This window comes from Carassius gibelio, chromosome B10, assembly GCF_023724105.1.
Source record: "Carassius gibelio isolate Cgi1373 ecotype wild population from Czech Republic chromosome B10, carGib1.2-hapl.c, whole genome shotgun sequence".
In the NCBI taxonomy this organism is placed as follows: Eukaryota; Metazoa; Chordata; class Actinopteri; order Cypriniformes; family Cyprinidae; genus Carassius; species Carassius gibelio.
Genome location: NC_068405.1, coordinates 9,893,430 through 9,908,943, shown reverse-complemented (window position 1 = coordinate 9,908,943; position 15,514 = coordinate 9,893,430). Strand labels below are relative to the sequence as shown.

The window sequence follows — 15,514 nt, the reverse complement described above, 5'->3', positions numbered from 1 at the left end:
GAATAGCCAGTGTGGGGTCAATATAAGTTTGTTTTTATTTGAAATGAAAACCCACACATTTAAAAAAAAAAAAAAAAAAAAGCAAACAAGATAAGCTGAATACGTTAAAGCCTACCTCATCACTATAGCCTGACGGATGAACAAATAAAATTAAAACCTTATGAATAAATAGGATATCTTGTAAGATACTTCATGATCCAAATATAGTATTATTTGATACATTTTAAAAGTTTTCATTACATTTTGGCCATGAAATCCACGCTGAATCCACCCTTCTGATGGGATCAGTTTAATCCAGATTTTTTGGATCAAAGTGATCCAAATCCTACAAAAGTTCTAAAAAAAACCCAAACTAAAGGTTTGATCCGGATCAAAACCAAGATTGGATTACGTGATCTAATCCAATTATGTATCCCGTTTTCTCTTCTGAAAAACACATTTTCAAGATTTGATCCAATCCGTTATCCAAAATCCTACTGGATTACTTTTGAAAAACCAGGCCCTGGTTACTCACGGACTAGATATCTCAATTAATTTTGTTCATCAGTTAACCAACGCTAACAATTCAACAAAAAGACCTTGTCAAATGTTTTGATCAAGCATCAGCCTCACATTTAGACATCAATGGATTTGTATATTAGGTTTTTATTGAAGTTTACTTTGTTTTGCAGCCCACAGATGCACTTAATCTATAACTGTATAACTTCATTCAAGACATTGTAATGCCAATTCAAGCATGAGGAGACATTTAATATGCTGAATGAATCTGTGATATTTACAATCAAAAATAAAAATGAATAAACAACAATAGTGCCATGGGAACCTCCGGGGCATTTACAAATGTCTTGTTGTTTCTTATGTGAAGTGTAATGATCATGTAATCATCATTTCTTCTATTTCTTGACCAGCTGGATTACATCCTCATCTTCTAGCACATGGTCTTTGCCGACTTTCTGCGGGTTATGCTTCACTGACGACCCCCACACCAATGCACTGCAGAGAGAAGACAGAGAAGATGCTAGGCACGTTTCCACACAGGAGTATTGTGCAAAAGATTTACATACATCACTTAAATTCACTATTTACCGACAAGGCTTTTAGGCAATCTGTGACAAATTTATTCTGACATGAAATAAAGACTTAAATAGTTTGGTTTAAGTCTGCTGAAAAATAAAATAAAACATTAACAGATGGAGGCGAGTTGCACAATAACCACAATAACTTTAGTGTTTCAGCATAAACTAGTTACCCTAATACTATTTTTTTAAAGGCATCTTAAATTTGACAGTGTTGACTAAAATATCTGTTACTTTACAAATCAGTGTTAATGTTTAGTAAAACTACTCAAAATAATTTTAACAGAAATAACTTAATGCAAATATCAGACAAAACCTTGAATGGATATAATAGAAATTATGACAGTAATTACTTGGTAATTTAGTTATTAAATAACTAGGTTCAAGTAATAAAACTAAACAGAAACATGAAACTAGAAAACCACATAAAATTACTAGAATAATTAGACAATTTAAAATATTAATAGTATAAAAACATATGAATGCTACTGAGGCAAAAAAGACTCTAAACTCAAGGACAAATCTAAAAGAAATATCTAATATCAATATATCAGCATAAGAGAGATGCAATTTCAAAGTTTTTTTTTTTTTAATTAAGGCTTCACAGGCTGAATTTAGGAGCACAGCCTTTTCAAATGAAGTGAATAACACACTGTACAGTACACTCACACTGTAACCTTGGAAGTGAGTTTAGAAGTTTAGTGAGTGTACTGCGCTCATGTGAGTAATAAAGATAACTAGTGCTTCAGTTAGATCAGAGCCTTTTGCTATCAGGAACTTAAATCAGATCTTGTTCTCAACACAAATGAACAATGACTCCTTGAATGTTTTGAAGTCACTTACTATTTCAATTCTTTAATGAGGTTTTTGTGAATCTTTAGGCAGAAGTCCTCAACGGCTGTCTTCCCATCTGGAAGTACGACAGGTGCGGTGTAATCAGGAAGCTGTCCTTTCGGCTTCGTGTAGCTGTGAATCACCAGTCAGAGATATATGACACATTCTGCTGTGGCTTTATGATACATAGTGCATATTTAAACTTCTGAAGACAGAACATTATGATATATTAAGGTACATTACGTTTCTGTAAGCTTCACACAGTAGACATTTTCACTCAAAGTGACTTTTCAGTATACACTGTGTATAGCAAATCACTTATTGTGCTTTTTTTATTACATTCCTGAAAGCTCTTCCAGAAAGTATGCAGCTTAATCATGCCAATCATTGGTCAAATTCTAAGCTTGCCATCCCATAATGCATTGCAGGAACATGTGACTCACATGCGCACTAGATGCAGGTAGTCCCAGATCTTTTCCAACAGGTCGTCAAAGTTCCAGCGGTGGTGAGCTGAGATTGGCACGCAGTGAGGGATTTTGTAGATAACATCCAGCTCCTCGATGGAGATCTGGTCGATTTTGTTGAGTACATAAATGCAGGGGATGTAAACCCTAGAGAGGGGAGTAAGAACCGTGTGAATAATCTCTTCTAAATGGGAATGACGGAGTATGGATGTGAAGATGCTCCTACCGGTTTCCCTCCACAACGTCAATGAGGTCATCAGCTGTAGAGTCGCTTCGTAGGGTTATATCAGCGTTGTGGATCTTATACTCGGAAAGAATGCTTTTCACAGTCTCAGCGTCCAGCTCACTTTGAGCACACTAAAACAAAAGCGTGATGACAGCTGTAAACATGACTGATCTGATTGATGACACTAAATGAAAACTAACACTCTACTGCGAGCCTAAGATTGAAATAAAATGGGTTTGTAACAAAGAAAGTCAAATCTGACCTGCTGTTCCATGTGAGCTTCAAATTTCAATATAAATATTCTAAAGAGATTTAGCATTTACTTTCATATTTACCATTATTGAATTAAGATAGGAACAAAGTCTATTAAATTCTGCAAATTAGTAGTTAGTGCTGAACTAATGTAAATTATAATAAACTGCATTAATAGAAATATGTCATAGAAATAAAGTCACTAAATAAAAAAAAATATTCCAATAAATGAACACCTCTTTGATTAATTTTAAATGAATAGTGTTACATTTCTATGTTCACACACCTCCGATAGCCTAAACCATATTTTTACATTTTGTGTGTATTTATTTTACTCAAGAAAAGTGACCCAAACTTTAACAATGCTTTTTATAAATGTTTGCAATAGAAGGTAAAAGCACTCTGAAATCGTACAGTTGCGGTGAAGTTGATTCCACCCTTGTCTTTCTTCTTGAAGCCAATATTTGGTGGTTGCTTGTTGAGCCGGATGCCAAAACCTTCCAACTCGTGCTCAATGAGCTTCTTGTGTCCGAGAGGCTTCAGGACGTCCAAGACGATCAGGATGAGGTTACAAGTGCGAGCAACTGTTGGAAGGAGGCGAGGTCAGGGAGAATGAATGTGATTGGTAAGCACACTTAAAAACAGGCAAGAGTGCTACAAACATCTTTCAATGAGAGTCTGCAAGGAATAGCTGCTGAAAAAAAATATTTGCTGACAATTTACTAACCCTCAGGACAACAAGATTTCTTCATTACAACAGATTTGGATAAAGTATTTTAGCCAGGAACAATAGATGGAAGTAAGCATCGCCTTAATAATGGATTTATTTCTAACAAATAAGCAGCTGTTCACTTTACAAGACATTCACTGATTGTCTGGAGCGGTGTGGATTACTTATAGATTAATGTGATGTTTTTAATCAGTTGTTTGGACTCTCATTCTGTTGACAACCATTATTCACTGCAATGGAAAACTTTCTCCAAATCTGTTCTGATGAAGAAACAATACCATCATCTTGGATTGCCTGAGAGGGTGAACAAATGTTCATTTTTGGATGAAATATTCCTTAAGTAGTTACCAGCAATGACTTGTCGTCCTCTTCCCTTGCCATCTTTCGCCCCCTCGATGATACCTGGGAGATCCAGAAGCTAATAAAACAAATATGAATCATGAAATTAAAAATTGTTGCCTCATTCGCCAAAACTGCAAAGTGTTGCAAACCCACATTTTAGGATGTTTCAGGCAGCAGAAAAGGCGCTCAACAACCCATTTTGGCAGAAAACACTGCATTCAGTACAAATACTTGGCATGGTAGAAAATTTCACCTGAATCTTGGCTCCTTTATAGCGGATCACTCCCGGTACAGTTGTCAGTGTGGTGAACTCGTAGGCAGCAACCTCAGAGTACACGCCAGCCAGGTTACTCAGAAGAGTGGATTTACCCACTGACGGGAAGCCCACGAATCCTATTCGTGCGTCACCGGTTTTTGCCACATCAAAACCTGCAGGAAAAACAGGTTGAGAAAAAACTCCATAGGGGAGACATTACCGTACATGTGTGTGATGATGGTGCGGTACCCACCCTCTCCAGTGCCTCCTCCGCTGCCTCCTTTAGGAGTGATGAGCTCTCTCCTCAGTTTGGCTAATTTAGCCTTCAGCAAACCCAGATGATGAGCTGTGGCCTTATTCTTCTGAGTACGAGCCATCTGCAGGACACAGACCATTCACAAAACTGCATATTTACTATAACAATGTCAAAACAACAATTGATTTTTTCAGCTTTTATTATGATGTAAGATTTAAAAGCTCCGTTTATTGAATCTCAAGCTAATTTCTGAAATCCAGCTGGGTTGACTGTTGAATGGCCTTGGCGCTAAAGTGCTAACGGCTAACGTTAGTTTTCATATATTAGCATTCATTCCAACCCACCTCGTTCTCGATGTCGGCTATTTTAGCGAGTAAACTCATTTTGGCGTTGGTCCTTTCGAAAACGTCACTTGAAAAATAAAAAGTTTGTTGTTTAATCGGTTATATAGCTTTGTTGGCTCAAAAGCACACCGTTATCATGCTGTGGCATAAGTTCACGCCACGCTCATCGCTCAGTCCTCGCGATGTTTGCCTCTTCCTGTGTCTGACGAAGGGGCTCCGCCTAGTGGTAAGGAGTAAATACTTACAGTTCTTATTTTCCTGATGTATCGGAATATCCAGCTTAAATGTCAAAACAGACGGATACTGAAAAAGTTTTCTGATAAAAAAAAAATTGTCTTTGTCAAAAAGGCTCCGTTGCTGCATTCACGTGCATTGTGAAGCTCGACATGTCACGCATTCAAGTAGGAAACATTTGTATTTTGAACAATAAACTCATATTCATTTCAAATATTTATGTATTCGTGGTTTCATAAATGTTCGTCGTTACATAAAACAAACCATCAACGTTCTAAAATAGCAAAATCATTGATAAAACCATAGACAGTAAATGAAAACAACAAGTGATCGGGGACTGTGCTTGTAAGCCAATCACATAACTTGGAGGCGCCACTCAACCAATAGCTTGGGGTTTGGGGCGGGACTATTTAGTTAGTCGCAGCAGAGCCGTCGAGAAAACTGTTTGTTGTATGTGCAAGCTAAAAAAAATGCACCTTTTCAGGGTTATCAATAAATTAGTAATGTACTTTTTTCATTTTGAAAATTACAAATATTTATTTAGTCGTTATGGTGATTTCAAAACCTGAACTGAATTTGTTATAGATCAGACATGAGGGTGCCCTTCAGTTTTTTATTCTCATTGTAGATGATGAATCACAAAAAAAAATGTATTGCATTATAATATAATTAATATAATGTCAAATGTTTCATACTTATTGTTTCGAGTGCACGCAAATGTAAAATATAAATGACACCTTAGCACTTCCATGTAAATACTATGTTAAGCAAAAAATACATTTGATCGGACAAAAACTGTATCCACCCCAGAGTACAATGTGAGTAGTACATTTTACAGCTAACTGTTATGTAGGAAACCTCAAAGCTAACACAACTCACCACTGCATTAAACATAAAACATCCATACTGAAACGCCACACACTAGATTTTCTGTTAAATAGTTTCATTTTATTGTTTATATTCATTTTGCATACAGTATTTAATCACTCATAGTTTCTATGTTGGTGAAATTGCTGGATCCACCATTGTTTCATTAGGTTCTGTAACCCTGGGATGTGTTGTTGCTGGGCCAGGTCATGAAATGCACCAATATATCCAACATTAACCCATCATACTGTATATCTTTAGAATCTAAAGTGCACAGATCTATCAATAACATGCTATCAATAAATGATAGTAAAGTATGGTGAACCTGTCATAATATCTCCTACAATAAATAGTTTTTTGGTAATCAATTCTTTGCATCAGACAGACATTTGTGTTTACATTCTGAAAGGCGTGAGACTGATTGATCGGACAATAAGCATGAGACTTCTTTATTTAGATTTGTGCTGTGGAGTTGTTTGACCTTTAACACCAGAAAACAGGCTGAATTCACAGGACCATCCCAGAGAAATCCATTACAGTAAATAGTATGGTTTACTAGTAAGATCTTCCAAAGTACCATCCGTTTCCCTACTTTCTGCCCATTTTGAAAAGCTTTGGTTCTACATTCCACTTCCACACTCGACTACAGTTCTTTACCACACATCCTTTGAGAAAGACATACGCATTTGGAGGTGTGCTTGTCCCCATTGAAATACAAAAATAGGCATTTCCAAACATATACAAGATTGTTGTTGCTGCTCTTAAACATATCTACGTCAATAAACAGCATCCGGTAGATCTCGTCTCGTTTTGAAGACAGTTTAAGCATAAAGCACACAGTAAACCGAGAGAGTTTCCCCTCAGCTACACCATAAAGATACGTCAATTGCTGTTGGAACTAATGGAGACGTTGGTACAATAACATCTACATTGTAAGCACAGTCCTTTCAGTTGAGGTCTCAGTTGCTGCCCTTGCTGTTGCCTACACAATCATTATCTTTGTACATTCTGGCCGTTATCCTATGACTAAAGGTGTCTTTCTATTTGAATGAGCAACATAAATTCATATTATAGTCAGTAAGCATTGAAGTGCATTGATAAAAAGTGCAAGTATAGATTCAGATGCATTCATTTCGAGAGGAGTAAATTATTTGCAACGTGGCCCCCAGAATAGTCACTTTTAGAGGGCTTACAACAGAAGATCTCTACAGCTGATGCCGTTTCCTAACCTAAAAGATATATGCTTTCCTTTCAAAGTTTAAATCTAGGGTTTTTGCTATTTGGACAGGAAGGGGAGGCATTCCTCATCTGCCCCTGTCTCGGGTTCAGACATGCTATTAGCTCCTCAATAAAGAGTTATTAAAGCCTGTTGATTCAAAGAACAGGTCAGATCTCATTCACATACGCAGAGACAGACAATTCAGTTGGAAGCACTAGTCTGGCACTATTCGGTGCCATTTGAGGTCGTCACATTGCTTTCCTGAATTAAGTCCCAAGGTAGGACTTGCTCACCTGATATCTTTCCAACATTAGTTACTGAGAAAAGTCTCTCTGTGATCCTCTCAACAGAGAAACAGCATCATTTATTAAAGTAAAAAAACAAATTTGAGAAGATATGTATGGAAGTTTCCATTTCAACCGCATTATCCCCAGTAACCTCTGATGGTGTCATCAGAATTTGGATAATACTTTATTGAAACCATAAGGCTTTACAGTAAAATGCAACTTGGCCATATGATGGCGAAAGTCTTCTCCGGAGACGCCGGCTGGGCTGGCAGCTCTAGCTGCTCTCGGAGGAAGTGGGCGGCGCGGTGGAAGACGATCGGCGCCGGGAGACAGACTGCGAGCGCTCGTGGTTGTGTTTGTCGTACGGCTGGAGTTGCACCTCCAGGAAGTCCCGGTGTTGCTGGCTGATCACCTGACTGATGAGGCCTGGAAGCGCCTGTAAGTTGCTGAGCAACGTCTCCAGTTTTGTCTCCAGCAGCGCGATCCTCTTCTCCATGTCCTCGCCCCGTTCGTTCAGGTCCGAGACCAGGTCGTACATGACGTTTTGAGTCTGAGGCGAAGCGAAGGAGAGGTTATAATTAACAGAGATTAGTAAATTATCATGTTTTGTAAGCCTAGCGCTGTGTTATCAGGTTTTTAAAAGATGACAAAATCAGTCATGTCACAAAGGACATGTCAAACCCTGCTGTATGTGGCAGGTGCTCTAAAAAGCACTCGGGTGATGGATTGCCCTGATGAGAAATGAAGTGTACCGTCCATATTTTTAGACATCTCAAATTCCCAGTACCAACAACATATAAAGTCTTTCATGACATTGCATCATGTGCACAAACTTCAAACTCAGACATCTTGTTACAAGCAACTCAGTGCACCTAACAAACATTAAAAGACACTAGAAACTTTTATTTTAGCATTATCAACTGCAAATTCACTATCAACTGTGAGACAATGCTTGTAATTTGCTCAGAATTGTTAAGGTGTTGCTGTGCATGGCTACTGGGACAGACCGATTATCGGTTTGACCGATACTTCTTTTACCGATATTCACAATTTTGTCTATAATTGTCAGATTTTTGTGAATATTGGTAAAATACATGTCAAACTGATTATTGGCACTGGTATGTTTTTTTTTTTAATTGTCAAAAAAATTGTTTAAACAAATATTATGTTGTTATGCACAATCCTATGAATATCGTTAATAAAATACAAAAAAGTGTGCATTACTATAAAAAAGTCAAATCATTTTGGGGCCCTGCACCTCAGAAATGCTTGGGGTTTAGCAAAAAATGGCACCATTTGGTGGGGGTGTTCCCAAGTTAGAAATTAGAAATGTGTAGCTTACTAATAAACATTCATAATAATTATCAGCTTATACAATATTTCAGCGATCATTCAATCTCTATTAAAGAGGACTCAAAGTATTTTTTGAGCAGATTATTTTGTGGTTGCTGAGGAAATCTTCATGGTTGCTTACTAATTTTAAAAGATAATAACACTGATACTCTGGTTTCTGGAAATGGCTCAGCTCCTTCCTGCTACACACCTTCTCTTAACAAGTCACATGATTTGAACTATATTTCATATCTTTAGTCGGGTGTGGGATGAGTTATGCAATGTGGTTTAATACTTTGGCTTAAAGGTTTGTTCAAATCTCTCACCATAAGTATGAGCAATAGTGTCACTTGCATTAGCAAACACTACTAAATATGATAAAACTGTCTTTATAACTTTCTGACGAAAAGCTTACAAATAATATCACTATTCTAAAAATGAAAAGAACTTGAAAAATTAAACGGATAACAGGTGCGGAGGCTAAAGATGCAGACGCACCAGATCAGGGCCCGTGGGCTGTCTGAAGCTTGCAGAAGCACTGCAGCTGCTTAAGTTATTTTAAGCTGCATTATAGGATTCATTGCTACTGGGAGCAGCTGCAGCCATGATTAATGTTATACCGTCCTCTGATGGTGAGCGGCAATTACGGCAATAATAAAAGGAGACTGAAACCAGTATGAGTCATATCATATCACACTCCGCCTCAATGTCACCCTCTCTGGTTTCTTTGGGAGGTGCTGGACAGGAGGGTAATTGGGTAACACTAACTAATGACTCTCACGGCAAAGCCCCGACAGAGGTTGCTGGAATATGACCACTGCGGATGTTTGAATGTCACAGCGCCGGGGTGCGAGCGAGTGTGCACTCGTGCGAGAAGCTGTTCCAGCTGACTCATCAGATCTCGAGTGTATCCCTTTCCCAGGTTGCTGTGGTTTTTGCAGAGTCAGGCTGGCAGCGTGCCTGGTGTTCCCCAAGGCTCGCTCTTTAGACCGTCTAAAAAATGGCCGTGGGGGAAGTGCCAATGAAGGGGTTTAAAATAAATCAGGCTATTTTAAAATCTCAGGTATCCCATCAGTTATTCTTTTTTCTAAAGAGATGAAAGCTTTTCCAGACCATTAAGCAGCATGATGAATTGTGCGTAGCAAGAGGGAAATAAATAGCAAAAGTGAACATGAGGACAATTCGTAAAGCAAATATAATAAATTAACTGACATCAACCATATGCTTAGTTTCTCTTTGCATGGAAACAAATGATCAGTACCACATACTGAAACCATATTGTATACGAAACATAAAAAAAAATCTACTTATAAAATCTTGTCTGTTCATTTGACACCTGTAGACTTACAATATATTAACATTCATTCAAAACACAAACAGACCCCCAAAGTTCTGTCATGCATTACTTAAACATTCACTCAAAGGTATCTTACCTTTGCAAGGTCCACTAGAGAGTTAGCTTGGTCATTCAGCTTGCGTTGCTCCATTTTTACACTTCTTAATCTGAACACAAGACCATTCAGAGCCCAGTAGTGGCAAGCGGTCAGTACAAAAATCTTTTGACAGGTTCTCCATTCACAAGCCACACATTTCGGAAGCACTCCTAGGACATGCACAAGACATGAGGAGAGAATGCAGGGATTGAAGGAGGACTGAGGCGCATGCAAGTCAAAACGTCAGTGGGAAGAGGCTGTGGGCACTTCTTTTCTTAGGGCTATTATTTTCCACACAAAGCAATGCTTTATCAACATCTGATTTTCTAGTTATTAGTGAGGAATTGATGATATATTAGATACCTTCCCAAAAAGCTACAGAGGGTACAACATTTACATGACAGGTCAGTCTCTTCTGGCTCTAAGAGGATATTTAGAGCTTATTTTGAAATCTGGGGGGGGGGGGGCATGATTGTGTTTACAGTAATATACTTGTGGTAGAAGTCTATAAGGCCAGGGTTCAAATGTTAAAATATACACTGTATATATAAACGCATTTATAAAGTATACCTACACAAAAATGTAACTTTACAGTCACTAGTAAAACTGCTTACTAACCTTTGTGTATGCAGTTATATCCAATATTTCATGAGTATGTACAACCACTGAACACAGTAATGTTCAAATAATGTTTGTATGGGTATGAAATATGAAATTTAAAATGTTTTACGTTTATTTTATGTGACTTACAAATAAGGACATTATCTTTTGTTAAATTGCAAGAATAAAAATATATACATAAACCCACATAATTCAGAGATTTAACACTTCTTTGAAGCGTTATCAATTATTATAGTAAAAATCAGATACCATTATATTTTTATAAATATTTTGAATTAGTTTTTATTTTTATATTTCTGTTTTCATTGAAATTTTTTAGTTTTATTAATTTTGTTGCATTTTTGTGTCTATACATTTTTCATTATTATTATTATTTTTAAATTTTAGTAATTGTATTACATCAAGATAAACTACATAAAAATGAGGTATATTGCTTTGGCAACTAACTGAACTGTTTTATTTTTTATTTTATTTAAAAAAAAAAAAATGTAGTGCTTTAACAAAAATACGAGCTCGACATTTTGCTTTTTAACCCTCCTGAATGATTTTCCCGATAGACTTCCAATGTAAGTGTACAGCTGTAAATGGGACAGGCTATTTTTTATTTATCTATTTTATTTTTTCAAACTTCACAGCATGTCCATAAGAGTTTAATTTGTTTTGAGCCTGGAACATCCTTTTAAAACAACGACTATGACACCGGTTTCATTGTATTTGAAACAGATCACCGTTTACTGTAAGGAAGCTGAGATAAATGGCCTCTGAGAGTTGAATACTACATCACACAGCTTTGTAAACCAACCTTCTCACTCAAATCCATACTGCTAGCATTAATTATTCATCTCCTCCATCTAATTAGGTTTCTCAGGAACTACTTATCTTCACTATACATTAAGTGTTTTCTTCTCTCGTTCTCAAGAGCACTGTAAAAAGCTCTCCTGCGGGACGTGTGCAGGTATCACACATAAATTGCGGTTTGCTTTCAGTATGTTTCCTGACTCACGAGGGAGATACTCAAGAAAGCTCTAATCTGTTCTGGGGAAAGGGATTGAATCACAGCCGGAGATATTTGTAATCATTGCTGAGAAGGAGCAACATTTAGCAATTCATTGTGTGGAGACGGAGGCATTAAGTGTCGAGTTAAACTCCCTAATTACACTCTGAGAGTTTGATGACACAGATCAGGGAACAGACACTATGGGGGCCTCAGGGGACTGGATGCTGATTGGCCCAGATGTAGCAATTTCCGTCAGGTAAGATGCAATTCTGCGTCCAACCACCAGAGCGCGCACAAGAGCAGCACACAGCAGAACAGAAAACCGAGAGCAGAGTCTGTCCACAGACTACTGGATCAATCACACACAAACATGTCCAGGTCAGATTTTATAACGAAGCCAGAAAAATATACAGAAAATTAACTTTTGGGACCATTAGCATTGTTTGGATTGACATTTTAACAATTGCACTATTCACCCTCTATTTCTCATTACTGTAAAACCCCTTATTTCATTTCAACTATAAAGCTTTTTAAAATGCGTTTTATTATGTGGAATATATTAATTTTTTACATTAATTTTTAAATGTATATTAGATATTTTATAATAAAACAGAAACAGCGATTCTCTTAAAATAATCTTGTTGACTTTTTTATGCTCGTCATTTCACAATATAACATTTGAGTGAAGGAAAACGTACTGTAATACATTCCATTATATACTTTTTAAAATAATAATTCCCATTATTCTGAGATATAAATATCTTTAAATATAATAGTTTCGTTTATAGGAATATTCAAATATATACCTGTATATTATATTCAAATATTTTATAATGTAAACAGCGCATGTAAACAAAATAGAATGTACATTATACAACATTTTTTGCTTAGTTACATTCAAATATTTCTATAATATAAATAAATTGTTCAATAAATAAATCAATAAATACAATTATTATTATTAGTATGTTTAAATTCATTAAGTCATTGTTTTTGTCCCATTATAGTTATGAGAATAACAGAAATAAATGTTTAATTGTCATGGGGGAAAAATTGTCCAAATCTTAATGGTCCTTAAACAATAAGAATTTTCTTTAAGTGAAACATAATTTACTTTTTCAGTTAAGGTTTTTTTTTTTTTTTTTTTTTTTGTAATGAAATATGACCAGGACATCCCCACAGCAAATGCCAGGCACTTCATGTAGACAGATATAATTGCTTTTTAATTCCTAATGTTGAAATATTGTTTTACAATAAGTATGTCCTGAGAGAATGGCTCCATTAAATTCATTTTACAGTTGGATGACCGATAGCGTTTAGAGAGAGGAACTATATCTGACCATTAAAGACATGAAAAGCTTTTCGAAGCATATATAACTCAATCTAATTTATCTTTGGAGCTTGCATCACATTTCTGCATCTATTGTGCCACTGCTAAAGCACAGCCGTGCATTTGGCAAGCATCCAGTTTTCTCATCACGAGTATATTAGAGAAAAAGCTCTAGCCTACACGCTTCACTTTAACCGAGCTTCATTCACAAGGCTCCTTCTGTTCCCTGAGACGTGTGTGGTGAACATTAGCTCCTGCTGGGGCAAAGAAGCAGTGCATTTTTGGGATAAAAGTCATCCAGAGGCTCCCTCGGGCACCTGCTGACCTTAGCGTCTGAGAGCTCTTGCTCGCTCGTACAATCCCACACCGAGGCATCGAGCTGCGTGTGATTTCTTGCAGTCGGCCTGATTTACCACATGCTGGTCCGGGCTGCAGTGAAACTATCTAATTGTTCCTAGCAGCTGAAGCAAACGTTACACCCGTTTGCCTCGCTGCATACACTCAAAGGAAATCTTTCAGCATGCTGAGCTGAAGATGTGGGGAAACGTCCATTACAGCCGGGGCGATTCGCATCGTGACTAAGGGCTTCATTTACACCGTTACCAGTCATCCAAGTGGGAAATGAAGGGGTGGTGGTGGGGGAAGGAGGGATATGCAGAGACAAATGTTGTTTCAGGAGAAACTCGGATTCCATGAGCCCAAAGATGCAAAGATGAAATAGAGCTGAGAGACTGGAAGTAAATGAAAGAGTTCAGGAACGGTCATCGTTTGACTCATGGAAGCAAAGTATTAGTTTTTAATCAGTGGCTGTCTGATTAAACGTCTCAAATAATCACATTCATGCAGCAATGGAAAGAAAACACCCTCTATCACTGATAACTGAAATTCATTGGATAAAAGGGTCATGTATAGTTGGTTTCAGTTTGTTTGTTTTTTGCTGGTTTTAGGACGGTGCAGCTGGGACACATTTCAGCTCAAAATCAAAAGAAAATAAATATTAGAAATAAATGAAAATGTATTAAAATAAAAATTAATGAAAAATATTAAATATTTTATTTCATTAAATATTTGATAATAAACTTAATTTAGCTTTCAGAGTGTGATATGCAGTCTGACATTATTTTAATCATAAACCAGCACAACTGATCCCCACACATCTCTGCATTTATCTTATTTAATATATAAAAAAATTCTGATTAATAATCAAAAGTTGCTCTAATGTGATTTTTTTCTTCTTAATTTAATTAAAGTCAGCACATCAAATACAATCACAGTATATAAAAACTTCATATTTTAAACGTTACATTTTAAAATATACACACACAAATACTGTGATGATGTGTAAATACTTCATATTTATAGATATCATAAGAATGAGTTTTTGGCACTATAGTACTGAGAACTGGTGGAAATGTGCTTGACTTTAACTGCACTAATAAAAAACAAAACAAAACAAAATAAAGTCAGTGTTGATAGCCTGGTGGGCAGCACACAGACATAAAGCACTGCTGCGTTATGAGTGTCATGAGTTCAAATCCCAACTCGAGGACCTTTCCTGCTGTCTGTTCTGATCTATCCTACTGTAATAAAGGCAAAAACAAAATAAAAAAAGTAATTAAAACAATATATAAATTCAAATTTATTTCTTTTGATTTTGGGGTGAAAAAGCTTGATGTTCTGGATAAGTTTCATGAGATTTATTTCATGAGCAACTGTGTTAACAAGTCAAAAAGCTAAATTTAATGTCCTTGATTGTTTCTTGCACTCCATTTGTTAAGGTAATTTATTGTAATGAAAAAAAATAATGAAGTATGTGGACACTTTAAATCATGCTTAATAGGAAAAAATATTTACAGAAGTTTTTAAAGAATGAATTTCACTTATCAAATCAGGGTGTGCACATTTTCTTCTGCTTATTAGATAGAAATACAAACTCATTTGCATGCACACAACAGATCTGTATCTAAAGGTGAGGCGAAGACTTACTTTCGAGCTCTATTGCATTGTGTTGACACAAACAGGAAAAAAAAAGGAAACAAAATAGACAAATGAATTATCACAACAGTTAAAATGTGGCATGATTATTCTGTTCAGATCTCCCTGCAACCTCCACTGACACGCAGTCATCAGATGAAGATTCCGGAAGATTCCGGAAACATTCCATTCTGCTCCGCCCACTGACCGCCATTGTTAGGATAACCAAACTGCATGCTACTCATATTGCACAGCTAGCCTTTTAAAAAGTAGTTAGCTACATAAATATATTAAAAAAAGATGACTGCAATGCAAACACTGCAAACTTTGCACACAAAACTCCAGTAAAGTTAGCTAGATTTACAACATCTGTCATTCACACATACAGCGGTTTTAAATTTTTCATCCATACTGCTACTCTAACATTGCTGTTAAAACTC

The 15,514-nt window shown here is 36.5% G+C and overlaps 2 protein-coding genes across 3 annotated transcripts in view; both read right to left on the bottom strand.

Annotated features, from left to right (window-relative positions):
* Window positions 1–625: 625 nt before the first annotated feature.
* Window positions 626–4,988, bottom strand: LOC127966892 (developmentally-regulated GTP-binding protein 1). The gene is made up of 9 exons (XM_052568234.1): window positions 4,781–4,988; window positions 4,434–4,557; window positions 4,178–4,353; window positions 3,931–4,000; window positions 3,267–3,436; window positions 2,601–2,731; window positions 2,354–2,521; window positions 1,920–2,042; window positions 626–993 (listed from the first exon to the last, which is right to left on the bottom strand). The coding sequence occupies exons 1-9, from the start codon at window positions 4,817–4,819 to the stop codon at window positions 894–896; spliced, it is 1,101 nt and encodes a 366-aa protein (XP_052424194.1). The 5' UTR covers window positions 4,820–4,988; the 3' UTR covers window positions 626–893.
* Window positions 4,989–5,940: 952 nt separating this feature from the next.
* The window catches only part of LOC127965943 (small conductance calcium-activated potassium channel protein 2), a 35,177-nt gene continuing 25,603 nt past the window's right edge, over window positions 5,941–15,514 (bottom strand). Inside the window, exons 7-9 of one of the 2 annotated variants that reach the window (XM_052566666.1) lie at window positions 15,084–15,095; window positions 10,153–10,255; window positions 5,941–7,937 (exon numbers count right to left, since the gene is read on the bottom strand). In XM_052566666.1, coding sequence (XP_052422626.1) covers window positions 7,662–7,937; window positions 10,153–10,255; window positions 15,084–15,095 — 391 coding nt within the window. In that variant the 3' untranslated portion in view covers window positions 5,941–7,661. The remainder of the gene's footprint in view (window positions 7,938–10,152; window positions 10,256–15,083; window positions 15,096–15,514) is intronic. The other variant, XM_052566665.1, reaches the window with a different exon arrangement.